At 54.2% G+C, this 15309-nt stretch overlaps 9 protein-coding genes across 9 annotated transcripts; 6 read left to right on the forward strand and 3 right to left on the reverse strand.

The window, feature by feature from the left end:
- Positions 1-438: 438 nt before the first annotated feature.
- On the forward strand, positions 439-1454 carry NUU61_007631 (zinc finger CCHC-type containing 10; the record flags this gene model as incomplete). Its single annotated transcript, XM_056658156.1, is given in 3 exon segments — positions 439-527; positions 538-714; positions 785-1454. The coding sequence occupies 3 exon segments, from the start codon at positions 439-441 to the stop codon at positions 1452-1454; spliced, it is 936 nt and encodes a 311-aa protein (XP_056508449.1).
- A 318-nt stretch (positions 1455-1772) lies between these two features.
- Positions 1773-2357, reverse strand: NUU61_007632 (CCDC12/cwf18 family protein; the record flags this gene model as incomplete). Its single annotated transcript, XM_056658157.1, has 1 exon — positions 1773-2357. The coding sequence occupies one exon, from the start codon at positions 2355-2357 to the stop codon at positions 1773-1775; it is 585 nt and encodes a 194-aa protein (XP_056508450.1).
- Positions 2358-2699: 342 nt separating this feature from the next.
- Positions 2700-5101, forward strand: NUU61_007633 (pentatricopeptide repeat protein; the record flags this gene model as incomplete). The annotated part of the gene is made up of 2 exons (XM_056658158.1): positions 2700-2733; positions 2799-5101. 2 exons carry the CDS (start codon positions 2700-2702, stop codon positions 5099-5101), a joined length of 2337 nt encoding a protein of 778 aa, XP_056508451.1.
- Positions 5102-5367: 266 nt separating this feature from the next.
- On the reverse strand, positions 5368-5968 carry NUU61_007634 (uncharacterized protein; the record flags this gene model as incomplete). The annotated part of the gene is made up of 3 exons (XM_056658159.1): positions 5368-5391; positions 5600-5762; positions 5820-5968. 3 exons carry the CDS (start codon positions 5966-5968, stop codon positions 5368-5370), a joined length of 336 nt encoding a protein of 111 aa, XP_056508452.1.
- NUU61_007635 (putative transcription initiation factor TFIID subunit 13) lies at positions 5927-6862 on the forward strand (the record flags this gene model as incomplete). Its single annotated transcript, XM_056658160.1, has 2 exons — positions 5927-6311; positions 6384-6862. 2 exons carry the CDS (start codon positions 5927-5929, stop codon positions 6860-6862), a joined length of 864 nt encoding a protein of 287 aa, XP_056508453.1.
- A 757-nt stretch (positions 6863-7619) lies between these two features.
- On the reverse strand, positions 7620-8790 carry NUU61_007636 (eukaryotic translation initiation factor 3 subunit F; the record flags this gene model as incomplete). The annotated part of the gene is made up of 3 exons (XM_056658161.1): positions 7620-7839; positions 7921-8633; positions 8689-8790. 3 exons carry the CDS (start codon positions 8788-8790, stop codon positions 7620-7622), a joined length of 1035 nt encoding a protein of 344 aa, XP_056508454.1.
- A 202-nt stretch (positions 8791-8992) lies between these two features.
- Positions 8993-11277, forward strand: NUU61_007637 (UTP25 family protein; the record flags this gene model as incomplete). The annotated part of the gene is made up of 4 exons (XM_056658162.1): positions 8993-9081; positions 9129-9663; positions 9721-10295; positions 10365-11277. 4 exons carry the CDS (start codon positions 8993-8995, stop codon positions 11275-11277), a joined length of 2112 nt encoding a protein of 703 aa, XP_056508455.1.
- A 767-nt stretch (positions 11278-12044) lies between these two features.
- Positions 12045-13410, forward strand: NUU61_007638 (DMT family transporter; the record flags this gene model as incomplete). The annotated part of the gene is made up of 2 exons (XM_056658163.1): positions 12045-12419; positions 12445-13410. 2 exons carry the CDS (start codon positions 12045-12047, stop codon positions 13408-13410), a joined length of 1341 nt encoding a protein of 446 aa, XP_056508456.1.
- Positions 13411-13835: 425 nt separating this feature from the next.
- NUU61_007639 (uncharacterized protein) lies at positions 13836-14966 on the forward strand (the record flags this gene model as incomplete). The annotated part of the gene is made up of 1 exon (XM_056658164.1): positions 13836-14966. One exon carries the CDS (start codon positions 13836-13838, stop codon positions 14964-14966), a length of 1131 nt encoding a protein of 376 aa, XP_056508457.1.
- Positions 14967-15309: the final 343 nt, after the last annotated feature.

Genomic DNA, 15309 nt, shown 5'->3' on the forward strand with positions numbered 1-15309 from the left:
TCTTACACGATGTCAAAGCTGGCTCATGGTCAAGGAGATAAAGACCTCGTATTGAGATGGAGGAGAGGGCCACGACAGACGAGGCGAGGAGAAAGGTAGAGGGCTGCACTACTAGTCCTTGCTAGTAGTTCAAAATAGAGACCAAAGCGTCCGGAGGAAGCGCTGGCAGCAACCAGAGTGTCGAGAGGGAAGGTGGAATTGTGGTGATTCTTGACGACCTGAAGATTCGTGGGCACATTTTGCCGCGACAGACCGCCTTTGCCGCGCGCCTAACAATTCCCTTTTGGTTTCAACGGCAAAGCAGGGCAGCCGCGGGGACAAGACGTTCTTTTTTCTTTTTTCCTGCTGATTGCCGAAACCGCTTTGTACCCAAATCTCGCAAGATACAACATTCTCCATCGTCATATTTCCTATCGATTGTCCGCAATATATGATCCGATGAACCGATATAGAAACGCCCCCGGGCTACGAGGCCCCAGCAAAGCTACTGCCAGCACTCTGTGTCAAAAATGCCTCAAACGAGATAAGTGACACTAGATGCTTGGCTTGTTTTTGGTCCTCTGCTGACTTCAAACCACGACACTACAGTTATGAGTGCAAGGCAACAGCGCAAGAGCGCCCATATCAGTCACGACCTTCGCGGACTCAGCAGTTGCAAAACCCTAAGTTAATGCCTAAGCTCTCCACTGAAGTCCCCAATGAGCTCCTGCGATCGTATGTCTTTGTGTGAATTCTTCAATTTTTGTCTCTTCGATCTACGGCACTGAGACTGACCCGAAAATAGGAAGGGCGTGGCGGATGAAATACTTGCCAAACGGGACGAGGAGCGCGGGCGGAAGAGAGATCTGGATGGAGAAGATACGACAGGTCGAAATGGTCAGTCTCCAAAGCCAGCCAGGTCTATGTCATCGGATTCGATGAACTCAGTCTCGACAATATCCACAAGTCGATCTTATTCGGCATCTCCCGCCCGCCATGATAGAGGGAACTCTCATGGCGATGGTCATCGGGACTCAGTATCACCACCGGCGAAATCCCGGAAGAGAAGATACAGCGATTATTCGGAGGGCTATTCTGCCTCATCATACTCGGGGGCAAGGCAACGCTCAGGGTCGAGAGAGTGGGCCGAGGATCGAAATACCCGGCGACGACGACGAGAAACGAGTCCTGAGGAACGCGGTCGACATCGGGGTTCTGAACGGCATGGGTCTCAGCAAGACCGACATAGTCACAGTGTGGACCAGAGCCGAGTAGCGAAGGGAAGACATTCCTTGACCCCAAATGCGGCGCATGACCGCTCCGAACGGCGGTCTTATCGCGATCGAGCAAGTCCACCGGCTCAACCCCAGCGGTCGAGACAGGGGCCCCGGACATGGCCCGAACCACCTAGAGAACGAAGCCTGAGCCCCTTCAGCAAGCGGCTTGCCTTGACTCAGGCCATGAATCTGCGATAAGCAAATGTCGAAGGATGTTTCCAGGGATTTCAGCGCTTCGGGCGCTAATTTGGTTATCGGGCGGCATTGATCGTCTAGTTCATGTTGCAGTGATCGTGTTGGAACCAAGTGTATTAATATCATTTTCGTACAATCCCAATGTGCACGTCTTTCCGAACGCCGCCTGTGGTGTTTGCGCAGTGTTTCTAACCTCATGAGATGCCTCACCTCGCAAGAGACAAGAAATGACAAAAATCGAATGGGGACAGAAATAGAAATTACAAACGGCGAGAAACAAACAGGTAGTCCCCCCATGATCCTGCAATTAGGGGTATCATTTCAAATCGTTTCCTCGTTTTCTTCGCGTTCGCGCATATGGATGCCCTCCACCAGCATCTCACCCTCGATTCCCACTTCCTCTCCCTGTCCATTGGATTTTGACCCTCGTTCCTTCGCCGCTCGCTGCGCATTCTCTATCCGCTGTCGCACCAGCCGGGCAATTGCATTCTCGGTCCGCACATTGAGAGTCTTGAGCTTTTCGTCCAGATCGCGCCGCAAGTCCCAGTTTGGTTTTTTTGGTTGTAGCTTGAATAAATCAATCGGTTGATCGGCCTCTTCGTCCTTCTTGGCCTGTTCCGCAATTTTCTGTGCGATATCTGCCGCCTGAGTTTCCACCGTCACTTGGCCTTCTTGCGGGCCTTGCTCAAAGCCCAGTTTTGGTCCGCGAGTCTCGGCATCATAATTCCGGCCGGAAAGGTAGGAGGTTGTCACGTCGGGGGCGGCGTCGCCTAACTCCTCATTATCTGCGCGGGCCTCGGTTAATGGCTCTGGTTCGGGTTGTTTGCGCTTCAGCGCAGCCAGCTTGGCCAGGCGGGCTTTGCGGTCGGTGGATGCCGCATCGAGAGAGGCGTGGTTTGACGACATGGCTTGGAGGGTGGCCGAGATAAGAAGAAATATAAAGCCGAAGCCTTCACAGCAGAAGGAAAGTGGTTTTGATGAAGCCCCAAGCTCCTCCGCTCCAAGTAGTAGAAAAAGATTGGAGAAAGAGAGCGATGATGTTGAATCGAGAAAAGCAGATGGGGTTGCGCCACACCCACCAGCCACAGCAAAATCGGGTGAATTTCATGCGATCGACCATACTTGCGTTTGCATCCTTCCAGTGCTGAGAATCCCTGGCATTCTTTTCTCTCTTTTCTCGTTCAATGTGTGCAATTACAGAATCCTGAATGTTTCTGTGCCCACACCAGCTCCTCCGGCTTCGCCTCAATGCGCTGTCGTCGCAATGCCGAAATCCAAATCGGTATGGGGGCTCGACACCGAGGTCTGGATACGCAGTGCGACATGTGTCGACTTATGATGCACCAGTGATTAGAGAGCCTGGGATGGTAGATCATGGTCCTACATCTCCCTCTCGACAGGGATTCAACCGCAGTTCGTTTGAAAGTCCAGTCGCAACCCAACAAACATCACGCAGGAGGCCACAGAACGCAGACACCCGCCAACAATCAAATCGGTCTCAAGCCAGTCAGGGCAATGGCGAAAAATCCATCTCATACACTCCGTTACGGTCGCGCTCTGGTCGCCCTCGAAAACCGAACACGCCGCTGCTGTCCAAGACGAAAGTGAGGAAAATCATCCTATCTCAAGGTCTTGCGCCCAATCTTGCCCACTACGCGAGCCGTCGGATCAACGGGGAGATTCGATCTCAAAACCGGTATTTCAACCGCAGATCGGTATACTTGGCGACCGTGATTCGGTTGAATTCAATATACTCGCGTGAACTGGGACTCCGCCAATGGAAAGCCGCCTACGCGTCGATTTACAAGGCAAAAGCGTATCAACGCGAAGTGCAGAATAAGGCAGCGCTGCCGGCATTGAAGGATAAAGGGCTTGCTTTGCTGGAAGAAATACGTGCCGACTGTCAAGGGAGATTTCGAGAATCATGGGAGAAGATGGCCCGGCCCATGAGAGCATCGATCTGGCAGCGTCTGGCTATTTGGCTATTGCAAAACGAACCGGAGCTGACCCTCGAGTTTTTACTTGTGACAACTTCTGGCCAAGAAAAGCCGGACTTCTCCATGGTTGCGGAATGTCTTCTCTACCTGGATAGGTTCCACTACGAAGACCGGCTTCAGAATTGGCAGAGTGGCACCCACACCTATCAATCGGCCATTGAATCCTGCTTGCATCCGAAAGACTGGCCCATATTGTCCCTTCCCCAAAAGGGTGTGCGACTCTATATTCGCAGGTCAAGCCATGAAGGCATCTCCCTGGCCCTCCGAATAGCGATGGAAAGGTCTACGGAATTGTCAGCAGAAACGGCACTCTGTTTCATGTACCGGTTTACGGAACTTCGAGATGTGGAACGAGCATTGAAGGCCCTCGAGTATATTCCCAGGCTCAAGGAACCCGGGTTCACTATGCAGTCCGAAGGAGTGCTGCGACATTGTTGCAAGCTCTTGACCCTGGATACCGTACAGGATACTGCCGGTGGACGCAATTTTCGGATCTTGCCTCGACTGCTCACGATGGGTGTTCGGCCGGATAGGGACATGATGAACGTCGTGCTCTCCAACTCTTTCAAAACCGGGGACCCCCAACTGGGGGCGGATATGCTTCAGTTTATGAAACGCCATGGCCACGTCCTTGACTCCTACACCTACCTGACCCTTCTCACCGATGCAGTGTCGCGCGGAGACCGGGGGCGAGTCGACTCTTTGGTCCAAGAGGTTGACTCACAGGCGGAGCTACGAGAAAACCCATACATCGCCAGCAAGATCTTCCACGCCCATTACGTTTTCACTGCCAAGCACATGGATACCGATGCCGATGCTCGAGGCGTTTTCTACTCGATGCTCGACATGTACAACCGATTCCACGACCTCACCCCCCTCAAAGAGCTTCTCATTGTCCCCTCCAACTATACCCCTCCTGTGAGCAAAAACAACACGCCTCCATCACCTGTTGCATTGTATATTATGATCGCGACCTACTTCCGCTGCCAGAAAAACTTCTCGAACGTGCAGCGCATCTACATCAAATTTCGTGAGCTCGTGTTGCAAGGACACCCGTCCATAGCCCCTCTCGCCGAAACCGACCATACCTATAATGAATTTCTCATCGCCTTCCGCAGCAATCCTCGTGGGATGCGGTCTAGCGTGCGCTTGGTCGAAGACATGTTGTCCAGCTCAGCAAATATCCCGTCTGGGTCGTCTGTGGTGCATGCTAAGCCCACCGTCCGCACTTGGACCATCCTTCTAAGTGCGTTTACTTTCCACAAGCATCCTCTTGCTGCCGAGAAAATCAAGCAGATGATGGCCAAGTACAACATGGAGTACAACGACGTGACTTGGAACATCATCGTCAACGGGTACGCCAACGCGCAGAACATCCCCGAGACCGCCTCCGCAATCAAGGCCATGGAACAGCACGGCTTCGCCATCGACCCGTACACAATGAAGAGCCTGCGCTACCTCCGCGATCCGGAGCGTCTCTGGGTGGCCATTGATGAGATGGACCAGAAACACCCCGAGACCGCGCGGCAGCAAGCTACTTCTCTACCACAGTCTGCACCCGAGTCCGTTGTCCGCAACGATCAAAAGAACCGTGATCAGCTGGTGGACCTTGGTTTGCAACGAATGGAGAAGAACATCAAACCCAAGCTGTGAGATACGATACCCCTGTTTTGATAGAGCGCGCATGTATAATCTAAAACCGAGTTTTGCATTTCTTTTGATCCTTGATGTCTGTGAAGTTGGCTCTCGTGTACTATACATACAATCATGAACTGTTCCCTTGAATAACTCATCGCGCATGAGGACGAAGGGCGTGGTTGTCCGCACCCCCACGATCCCTTAGATCTCAGAGTATCGGCCCCCATCTTTCTTTTCTCCTTCAATCACTCAGAGTACCGGAGAGAGTCAAGCCTAAGCGCTTAACCACCGAAGAAGATCGAACCCTGGCAAACAGTGAGTCTCATCTTTCTCACTAGGACTGTCGAGAAGCCTTACCGCCATCAGGACACAGCATATGCTCACATATGGGCTTAGTCGTTCTCCCACCCGAGCGCATTTCCAGAAGATCCCGAAGAACCTGGGCCAGTCAGTCCAGTCATCCCCGCCGCACTTTGTTCCTCACTGTGACCGGATCAAGGAAGGAGTGCATACCCATGTTGATTGCGATCCATGATTCCGGGCATAATTGAGTGTGCATAGGCGCTGGTGCATATTATGAGAAGGAACACCAGCAGCAGCGATTGGAAGTTGAACAGGGCCGACTAGGTATGTCTTGTCAGTGACGTTGATCTGTCGCGTCCACTTGTCGAGTACACTGCTGAGAAGCCAAGGTATCTCCTCGCATCACTGCGCCAGTCAATTTCGCACTTACCATCTTGAACCCGACCTTGCCCGTCGCAAGAATCCAAGAAACAACGGGGCAACAGAAGACAGCGAAGCTCCGCGGTTGCCACTGTCGAGGGGAGGGTTCTGCCCACGATGTCCGCCAAACGCACCAAACGCACGGGCCAGCTGGCCCATCGCCAGTCAACTCGATCGTTCTCGTCTTCGTTCTGCTCTGCCAACCCAGCTTCTTCGTCACGTCAACCCACGGGACATCTTCCCCCCGGTCTCGCTCCTCTGTGGCCCTTTAGTCCCAAAGAAACAGAGCTGGTCCGCGTGGGCTACGAACCCGCGTACATTCCGCAGACCACTCCGAAAACCACTCCGCAAACAACTCCGCAAACAACTCTACAGACTGCGTCCGCGCCATCTCCATCCGACTCGACTTCTCAAGTCAAAAAAGCCCAACCCAAGTCCAAGATGGCGGAGCCACGAGCCCGTGCCGCTAGGCACAAGGGCCAGATGAACTTTTCTTCTGAGCGTACGTAAAAAGGAGGATCTAAGCTTTCCTACTGATATACAAGAAGAAGCTGACATTCTATCCCCCAACAAGTCCGCCTCCTCCTCCTCGCCTATGGTGACCCCAGTCCTCATCCCTCTTTCCCCTCAGAGCCCCTCCCCGAAACCGTGCGCGTCCTCGACGAGATCGTCACCGACTTCATCTTGGAACTTTGCCATGGCGCGGCACAGGTCGCGCATCATGCCCGACGACAGAAGATCAAGGTCGACGATTTCCGGTTTGCGCTGCGACGCGACCCGAACAAGCTCGGCCGTGTGCAAGAGTTATTGCGCATGGAGCGCGAGCTGAAGGAGGCACGCAAGGCCTTTGACCAGAATGATGATCAAGTGGCCAAGGAAGCAGGCAAAAAGGGTGCTGCTGCGTTGGGAGAGCTGGCAGAAAGTGTGGACCCTGCTGCTGGCTCTGTCTCGGGGAAGAAGGGCAAGGGCAAAGGGAAGAGAAGTGCTGCTCCGAGAAGGGGTTCCGATGCTACTGAGGAGTCGGTTCCGAAGAAGAGAAAGACCATTGGGTGAATCTTTTCCTTTGCTTCTGGTACTTGCATGGAAAGGGGCCTTTCGTTTTCTTTCTCTTATTTTTTTTTCAATTTTCTTTTTTCTTCTGGCGCTGGGCGGGTTCAAAATCATGGTTATTGGCGTTGGGTGGATTCTTTCTGGTCTGGTCAGGCATAGCAGGGCTATGGCAAGGACATCAGATCATTTCAAGTTGCATTTCTCAAGGACACTAAATACCCGTTGATCATACAAGGAAATACATGGAGTTATTTTAAAACCCCCTTCTCATACTACACCTCGAAGTCCCTAAGCTCGTACGAAACCTCATAGTTCTAGAACTTTTTATGTCCATTTCATCATGACTGAAAACGCCGCGCACATATAAGATGCGACTTCGTGAAACCGGGGCCCGAGTGTTCTGGGACTCGGGTCTTTTGCAGACACTCTTTCACTCCCAAGCCTGCTATACTGCGGTCCACCTCCTCTCCACCCCTCCTGCGTGAAGCCAGATAATTCCCGATACGCCCCTGGTGCTGTGCTCGGAGTGTCAAGACAGACCGAACCCATGGAAGACACAAGGCGGTGAAAGGCCGTAGGTTTCTTGTCTCGCAAGAGAATAATAAAAAGAGGAAATAAAGAAAGGGTGGGAGCAAAACAAAAAAGAAGAAAAAGCCCAAAGGATGTCGGTACAGGGAAACGAGACATGAGAAACATCAACGGTCAAGGTGTATTGCCACGAGAACAGGTCACATTAACGCATCATCGTAGAGGAATCCTTCTATGCACGGGCTTCCTCAGTAGCACCGCGCTCCTGAGGGCGCTGACGACCACCCTTGCCGCCGCGCTGGCCACGCTGGCCGCCCTCGCCTGCCGCGGCACCAGACTCACCACCACCCAAAGTGAGCTGGGCGGTTGCTAGTCGGTTAGACAGCTCCATCTGTGTGCGAATGGTGTTGGCCAAGTAAGACACCACCAGGACATCCTGGATGTGGTTGTTGCTGCGAAAAGGGTCAGTGAGAGAAAGAGATAAAAAGGAGCCAAATCCATGGAAAGAAGGGGGGTGGGAAAGGCAAACATACAAGTCCCGCTCAATGTCAGCCGGCTCCACCTTAGGGGCCAGAGCCAAAGCGTTCAACAGGAACTGGCCCATTGCCGTGGAGGCGGGGGCCTCCTCGTCGATGACGGACTCGACGTACCGCGAGACGCGGTCAATCATAGCCAGAACCTCCTCAATAGCACGCTCCAGAGCCTCGACATCCGTAATGACGCTGCTAGACCGGTGTTCGGTGTCCTTGGCATTGGCAATGGTCTCAAGACCGCTCTTGTCGGCCTCGCCGTATCGAAGCTCATACGGAACAGGGATGAAGGCAGCGCTGTCCGCAGCACGCTCGGCCGTCACACCGACGGGGGACGAGATGTAGGCGCGGGTCTCCAGGTCCTTGCCGGCCTCAGTAGACACCGTCAGGTGCACTGCCGGGTAGGGCCATGTCCCATCGCCCTGGCCGCTGTAGAAGTTCTGGATCAAGGCGGAGAAGGTGTTGAGTTCGGACGCGGTAGCATACCAACCAACCAGCACTTCACGGGGGTTGGCCTTCAGATGCAGGGCCAACATCTGCTTGTGGTACTCCATGTCGACCTCGACCTGGTCCTCGGCCTCGGAATGGCCCACGGCAAAAGCCGATCGCACTTCGACCTCACTTCCATCTTCGGTTCGGGTTCCAAGCAGCGTACCGATCACGCGTTCCTGGTCGGCGTTGCGGCGGAGCGAGTGGTCCAGGACCGAGAAGATAGCCTAGAGAGAAAATCAGCAGGTGCCCCTCCAGGATTTCTAGCCCTGGGGGACATACCTGGGGCTGGATGACCACATTCAGAGGGGCAGTGGTCGGGGCGGTCGCCACGCTGACGGGGCCCAGCGGGCGAGCGAGGTGTAGGAAGGAGTCTTCGGCCATGGTGGGATGAGGTGCAGTAAGGGAAGAGACGCTCTCCAAACTCAGACGGAGACTCACTCGGAGGGACAATTTTTCCTTTAAAAAGCGGAGCCGCTCTGATTGTTCCGATTCTCTCTTTGTGTGGGATTTTTCGCGCTAAGATAAGATAAGCTGCCCTTTTCTTCTTTTCGTTCTCGTACCTCTTCAAATTATCCCAATCACTATGCCTCCACGAGGGAGAGCCCCCAGAGGTCGCGGCCGACGTCCTCCTGGTCGCAATGCCTTTGCCACCTCGCGCCTGCAGGAAATTGAGTGAGTACACCGGCCTGGCTCAGAGCCACAAGCTAACATCCATGCAGATCAGACCCGTCGTCTGCCGAAGAAGATGCGGCCAGCAATCAATTGGACGAGAACATGGGCGAAGACATCCCGTTGGATGAGGGATCTTCCAGCAGTGACGAGGAAGACCAAAGTACCGGGCGTCCTTACAATGAACTACTCGAACTACTCCACGCCAACTCAGACTCCAAAGGACCAGCCCGGAAGAGGAGAAAGGTCGCTAACGAAGGGAACTCGGAAGAAATCCAGTCTACGGTTGACCCGTCGGATGATTTGGAACACGATAACGATCTGCAAGCCCAGACACCTTCGGATGACGAAGAGGATGCCCAGGATGTTGACGACGATGACGCGGTCGGTCCTTTCGAAAAGCACTTCAATATCTCCGAGGGATTGGCCGATCTGGTCATTAAGGTAGAGTCGGCCCGATCAAAAAAATGGGCCTCTGCAAAAAAGGAGCAAGATGGACTTCGACTAGTGCATACAACCCCCGACGGGACAGAAACCGGGAGTGCATCTTTCCTGCCCGCGATGAAGAGCACTGTCCCTCTCAAAGTCAGTTTGTTTATCCCATGGTGCACCGGTCGTGACTAACCATGGGTATTTCTACAGATCAAAAACAAGTTGAAGCCTCGTGCCACCGAGCTCCTGCCCACCATTACCGGCCAGGCCCAGCATCTAGCATCATATGTGTTTGACTATCAAGATGTTCTTTATGGATCCCGAACGCCCTCCACCGCCGACACCATGCGCGATCTTCTGGCCCTGCACACTGTCAACCATGTGGTGAAAACCCGAGACCAAGTGCTCAAAAACAACGCTCGTCTGGCCAAGGACCCAGACACCGATATCGAATGCCGCGATCAAGGGTTCACCCGGCCCAAGGTGCTTTACATTCTACCCACGCGGCAGGCATGTGTGCGCGCTGTCGATGCCATCACTCGATTCTACCAGCCTGAACAACAAGAAAACAAAAAGCGCTTTGTCGATGCATTCTCGGGGCCCAAGGACGCATGGGAGAATAAAACCGAAGACTTCCGGGAGCTGTTTGGCGGCAACGACGATGACATGTTCCGGTTGGGGCTGAAGTTTACCCGCAAGACGGTCAAGTACTTCTCGCAGTTCTACAATTCCGATATCATTCTAGCGAGTCCTCTCGGTCTGCGGACAATCATGGACCAAGCCGAGTAGGTTCTTTTCCTGCATCTTTATGCGATGTGCCCGAAATCCTGGCAGAAGCTAACATGTGCAAACAGTGCCAAAAAGCGAGACTATGACTTCCTGTCTTCAATCGAGGTCGTGGTCGTAGACCACGCAGACGCGCTTCTCATGCAGAACTGGGACCACGTCGACTACATCTTCCAGCATCTGAACTTACAGCCTAAGGAAGCACACGGGTGCGATTTCAGCCGTGTGCGCAACTGGTACTTGGACAATCAGGCGCGACAAATCCGGCAGACCATCGTTCTGGCATCCTATCTCACGCCCGAGATCAACTCGCTGTTCTCGTCACACATGCAGAACATCTCCGGACGAGTGAAGATGACGCCGCCGTATGCGGGTGCAATCACAGAGCTACCGTTGCCGGTCTCGGTCAAGCAGACATTCTCCCGGATCGACAGCCTGTCGCCTGCCAAGGACCCAGACGCGCGGTTCAAACACTTCACGACCACCATTCTCTCGACTTTGGTGCGCAACATCGCCGGCCGCGGCAAAGACGGTGGCGGCACACTGATCTTCATCCCATCCTATCTGGACTTTGTGCGCGTGCGCAACCACTTTGCCACGTCGGCGCAGACCACCAACGTCTCGTTTGGAGCCGTCTCGGAATACACCGAGGCACGGGATGTGGCGCGTGCCCGCAGCCATTTCATGACAGGCCGTCATTCGGTGCTGCTGTACACCGAGCGTGCGCACCATTTCCGACGCTATCCGATCCGAGGCGTGCGACGCGTTGTGATGTATGGCCTCCCGGAGAACCCGGTGTTTTACCGAGAGCTCGTGGGATTCCTCGGCCTGGATCCGGCAGCCGTGGTGGAGGCAGCCGAAGGCGGCGTGCGGGCGCTGTTTTCCAAGTGGGATGCATTGAAGCTCGAGCGAGTGGTGGGGACATCGCGGATCGGGAATATGATGCGCGAGAAGGGCGGTGATACCTTTACATTTGTATAGATACATCCACATTCCACCTGCAATCTTTCTGTATCAAAACATGGAGTTCTCTCCCTTTTTCTTTCATATATTTTCTTATGCTAATTTTATTCTTAAATATTATCTTTAACCCATCTTTTGAAACATTTTTTTTAATTAATTTTCTAGTAACTTATTTCTATTCTTTTATTTTGATGGTATATATTAGCCTCATAGAGTATACTCTATTATATGATAGAGGGAAACGATACTAACGCTCTATAGTAGTATATATAAAAGTAGCGTATCTTTCTTTCTTTCTTTATATCTAATTTATACTCTCTAGACCCTAAAGGGACAAGAAGAAGGCTACGCGAAGAGTAGCCTTCGTTCTTGTTTTTGTATAGATCTACGAACTTGCGTAGCCCTTGCGCTCTTTAGCATTTCCACTGTATTTATCTCAAGGAACTGGGTCATCGCGTCCCTCGGGTTTATCTTGCATAGCCGAACCCCCGCCGTAGCAAGGCAACCAGCCCGCATCGTTGGCTCTCTTGCTGTAGGCAAAAAAAAAAAAGAAAAGAAAAGAAAAGAAAACATGAAGACGAGTCACGCTGGGTCATGCGATGTGCCTAGTCAGCGTGGCTCCACCTGATGATTTTTTTTCTTCTTTCTTCTCTCAAGCATATCAGATCGTTTTGTGTTTCTTTTATACTTTTATACTTTTATACTTTCGACTTTTTTTCCCCTTAAATTCTTTTCATTTCCCCTATAAAGTACACTTCACCTCGAGTTTCTCGAGTCACGAATAAATGACCTCGCCCACTGCAGGGGATCTACCCTCCAATCGCGAGACTCGGATCCCAGATCCTCGCCATAAGGACCCGGATGCGCCCCTGCCGATCGAGGAGTCTGCTGGGCTCGGCAACGACCTCGATGAGTCGGAGCCACGGCATATCGCAGACGAAGAGGACCTGGAGGCTTCACGACCCCGCCATGCTTGGCAGGCCCGCTGGCGGGGCATCTGGGTCCAGTACAAGGGTCTGGTGCTGGTGACGCTGGCGCAGGCATTTGCGGCATCGATGAATGTCATGACCCAAGTGCTGGAGATCCATAGCTCTATGCACCCGTTCCAGGCAGGCTACTATTCCTCTTATCAACTACCCGGTATTTTCTATATTATGCGTGTGTGAATACTGACTCTCGATCGAGGTTCTTTTCGCCCGCATGTCCATCACGGCTGTGGCCAGCTACTTCTACATGTGGTACGCGCACGTCCCCGCGCCATTCGGGACGCGGCCGGTGCTCGGGCTTCTCCTGGCACGCGCGGTCAGCGGGTTCCTGGGCGTCTACGGGCTGTACTACTCGGTTCAGTACCTGCCGCTGTCCGAGGCAACGGTGATCACCTTCCTCGCCCCGATCTTGACCTGCTACGCGTGCTCGTTCCTGATCCCCGGCGAGACGTTCTCGCGGCGCCAGCAGCTGGCCGGCGTGGTGTCACTCGTGGGCGTGGTGCTGATCGCACGTCCATTCCAGAAGCGGCCGTCGCCCACTGCAGCCACGGTACTGGGGGTGGTGCCACCACCGTCATTGCCATTGTCGCTGACCGCTAATGCCGAGGACAGCCCCGGTGCCGTGGACTCGTACCACCACATCATGGCGACAATAGTAGCCTTTATGGGTGTGTTCGGAGCCGCAGGTGCCTACACGTGCATTCGCATGATCGGGAGGTGTGCACACCCACTCGTGTCGGTGACGTACTTCTCCAGCGCGACGACAGTGATTTCGCTGATCGCGATGGCGGCCGTGCCATCGATCCCGTTCCGGCTGCCGAGTACCAGCACCGAGTGGGCGCTGCTGACGGGGCTGGGTGTGTGTGGGTTTTTATTGCAGTACCTCTTGACCGCGGGCCTGGCGTATGAGCCGCCCGTCGAGGGGTCTCGCAAGGCAGGCCAGGGGTCCCGGGCGACGGCGATGGTATACACGCAGATGCTGTTTGCGTTCTTCTACGACAAGGTGGTCTGGGGTAGCACGCTGTCGCCAGTGAGCTGGGCGGGGTCGGCGCTGATCCTGGGATGTGCCATGTATGTGGCGGTGGCGCAGGAGGGGCGGCCCGCGCAGGATCATGACGATCGCGAGGCTTACAAGGACGACGAGGGGGAATGCGGGGTGCATTGAGTTTAAGAGTGTAATTGGAATGTGCCAAGTCTACTAAGACCTGGAGGACTAGTAGAAGGCAGTAAGTAGATGGGTAACTAGTAGCTAGTAACTAGTAACAGTATAGACAGTGGTCTGTGCCCAAGACATGCACCGGAGGACTCTGCTCCAGCGCCACTCGCTTTTCCTACGATTTCGTCCATCGCAAGCGACGTCATAACGTCGCAACCCGAACGCTGCCGACCGGAAATTCCCGAGTTGAAGTTATTTTATTGTTGGAGTGGAGCGCCCTTCTCCAGATGGGCTCCATAAAAAGCCCACTCGCCCCATTTTTTCTCTCTTCCCCAGATATCGTTCTTGTATGCATCCCATTGATGCATTGATTCAATCTAACATTGCAATTCGCATTGCCTGAACACTCATTGACAATTGATCACCTCGAAAACATGCGTCACTTCGATGCTTGGGTCCTCCGCGACCCCTACTCCATCTGGCACTACTATGCCACTGGCCGACGGTGGCAAGATACCGTGCGTGACCTCATCCAAGAGCGACAGATCTGCGCACCACACAATGACCTCGACACCGACCACCCTCCAGTCGACTCCTACACCGAAACGATGGCCGACCAGGCCGAATGCGGGTTACTGCAGCGCCTACCACCCGAGATCCGGCAGATGATCTGGGGATATGTATTCGGGAACGACACAGTACATCTAGTGCAGCTCAAGGGCAAAATCCGGCATGTGCGCTGCACACAACCCACACTATCACTAACCCAACACCGACACTGTTGCCCGCTGACGCCGGCCCGTTGGCGCGTGTACGACGGCCGGGTGCCGGGCCACTCGGACCGACTACTGTACCCGCACACGCATGAACATCTCCCACAGCAGCTGAGCGACAGCGGCGCCAGCCTGCTGCGCACCTGCCGCGCCATCTACGCCGAGACGGCCGAACTGCCGTACCGCAGCTCTGTATTCGACGTCGACGACCTGCACACGTTCCTGGCGTTCGCCGCTGCCATCGGCCCGCGCGGCCGCCGCGCCCTACGCCGCCTGACCGTCCAGTGGATGCCCGTGTGGCAGCCGATGGCGGGACAGGACCACAAGGGCTCGATCTACGCCCACACGCACAGCGATGCCCTCTGGGCCCGCTTCTGGGCCTGTCTCGCTGCCCTGCCGGCTCTGCAGGAGCTGCGGCTGAGCCTGGATCTCGGCCGCTTTACGGGCACTGTTGCGGGCGGCGGCGCCGTCGTGGTTGCTGGCCAGCGCTTGCCGCTGCATCTACAGGACCCCTGGCTTTTCCCGCTTCTCAATGTTCGTGGTCTGCGCCACTTTGATCTTGCTGTGACTGCCCGCTGTGATCTTCCTGCTAAGGATGTCATCGAGCCTGATCTGTGTCGCGATGCTGCCCTGCTTCGTGACCATCTTCGTGCTGTCATGTGCACCCCGCGAGGTTCCCCTGTCCCGGAGCTCAAGGGTCTGGTGCTGCCCGAGTTGTGTGTGCTGGAGGATCTGCGGTCCCAGTCTGCGCCGCCTCGGAAAGGTCCTCGGCTTGCCATTACGGCGGCTTGATCTTGGTCTTTCTTCCATTTCTTCTTCTATTCCCTTTATATTGTGATACCCCATTATTCCTTTGCATTAGCCTAGAGCTAGAAAAAGCAAGACCACAAATTTATACTTACTATACTCTGCTACATCTACATCTACTACGTCTACTACATCTCGTGCATAGACCGCCTATTTTGGATTCTGTGACCACAGGCACTAGCGACACACCCGAAACCACACGCCATCTCTATATATACCCCATCCGTAGATCCCACCCGGTGCATATCGGTAGGAGCCACCACAATTTGGAGAGCCCATTGAGAGCTCGCCTCTTATTCCCGAGATCACAACGATCGACAGCAAGAAA

Source organism: Penicillium alfredii (assembly GCF_028826965.1).
Source record: "Penicillium alfredii strain IBT 34128 chromosome Unknown utg000010l_segment0_segment0, whole genome shotgun sequence".
Lineage (NCBI taxonomy): Eukaryota > Fungi > Ascomycota > Eurotiomycetes > Eurotiales > Aspergillaceae > Penicillium > Penicillium alfredii.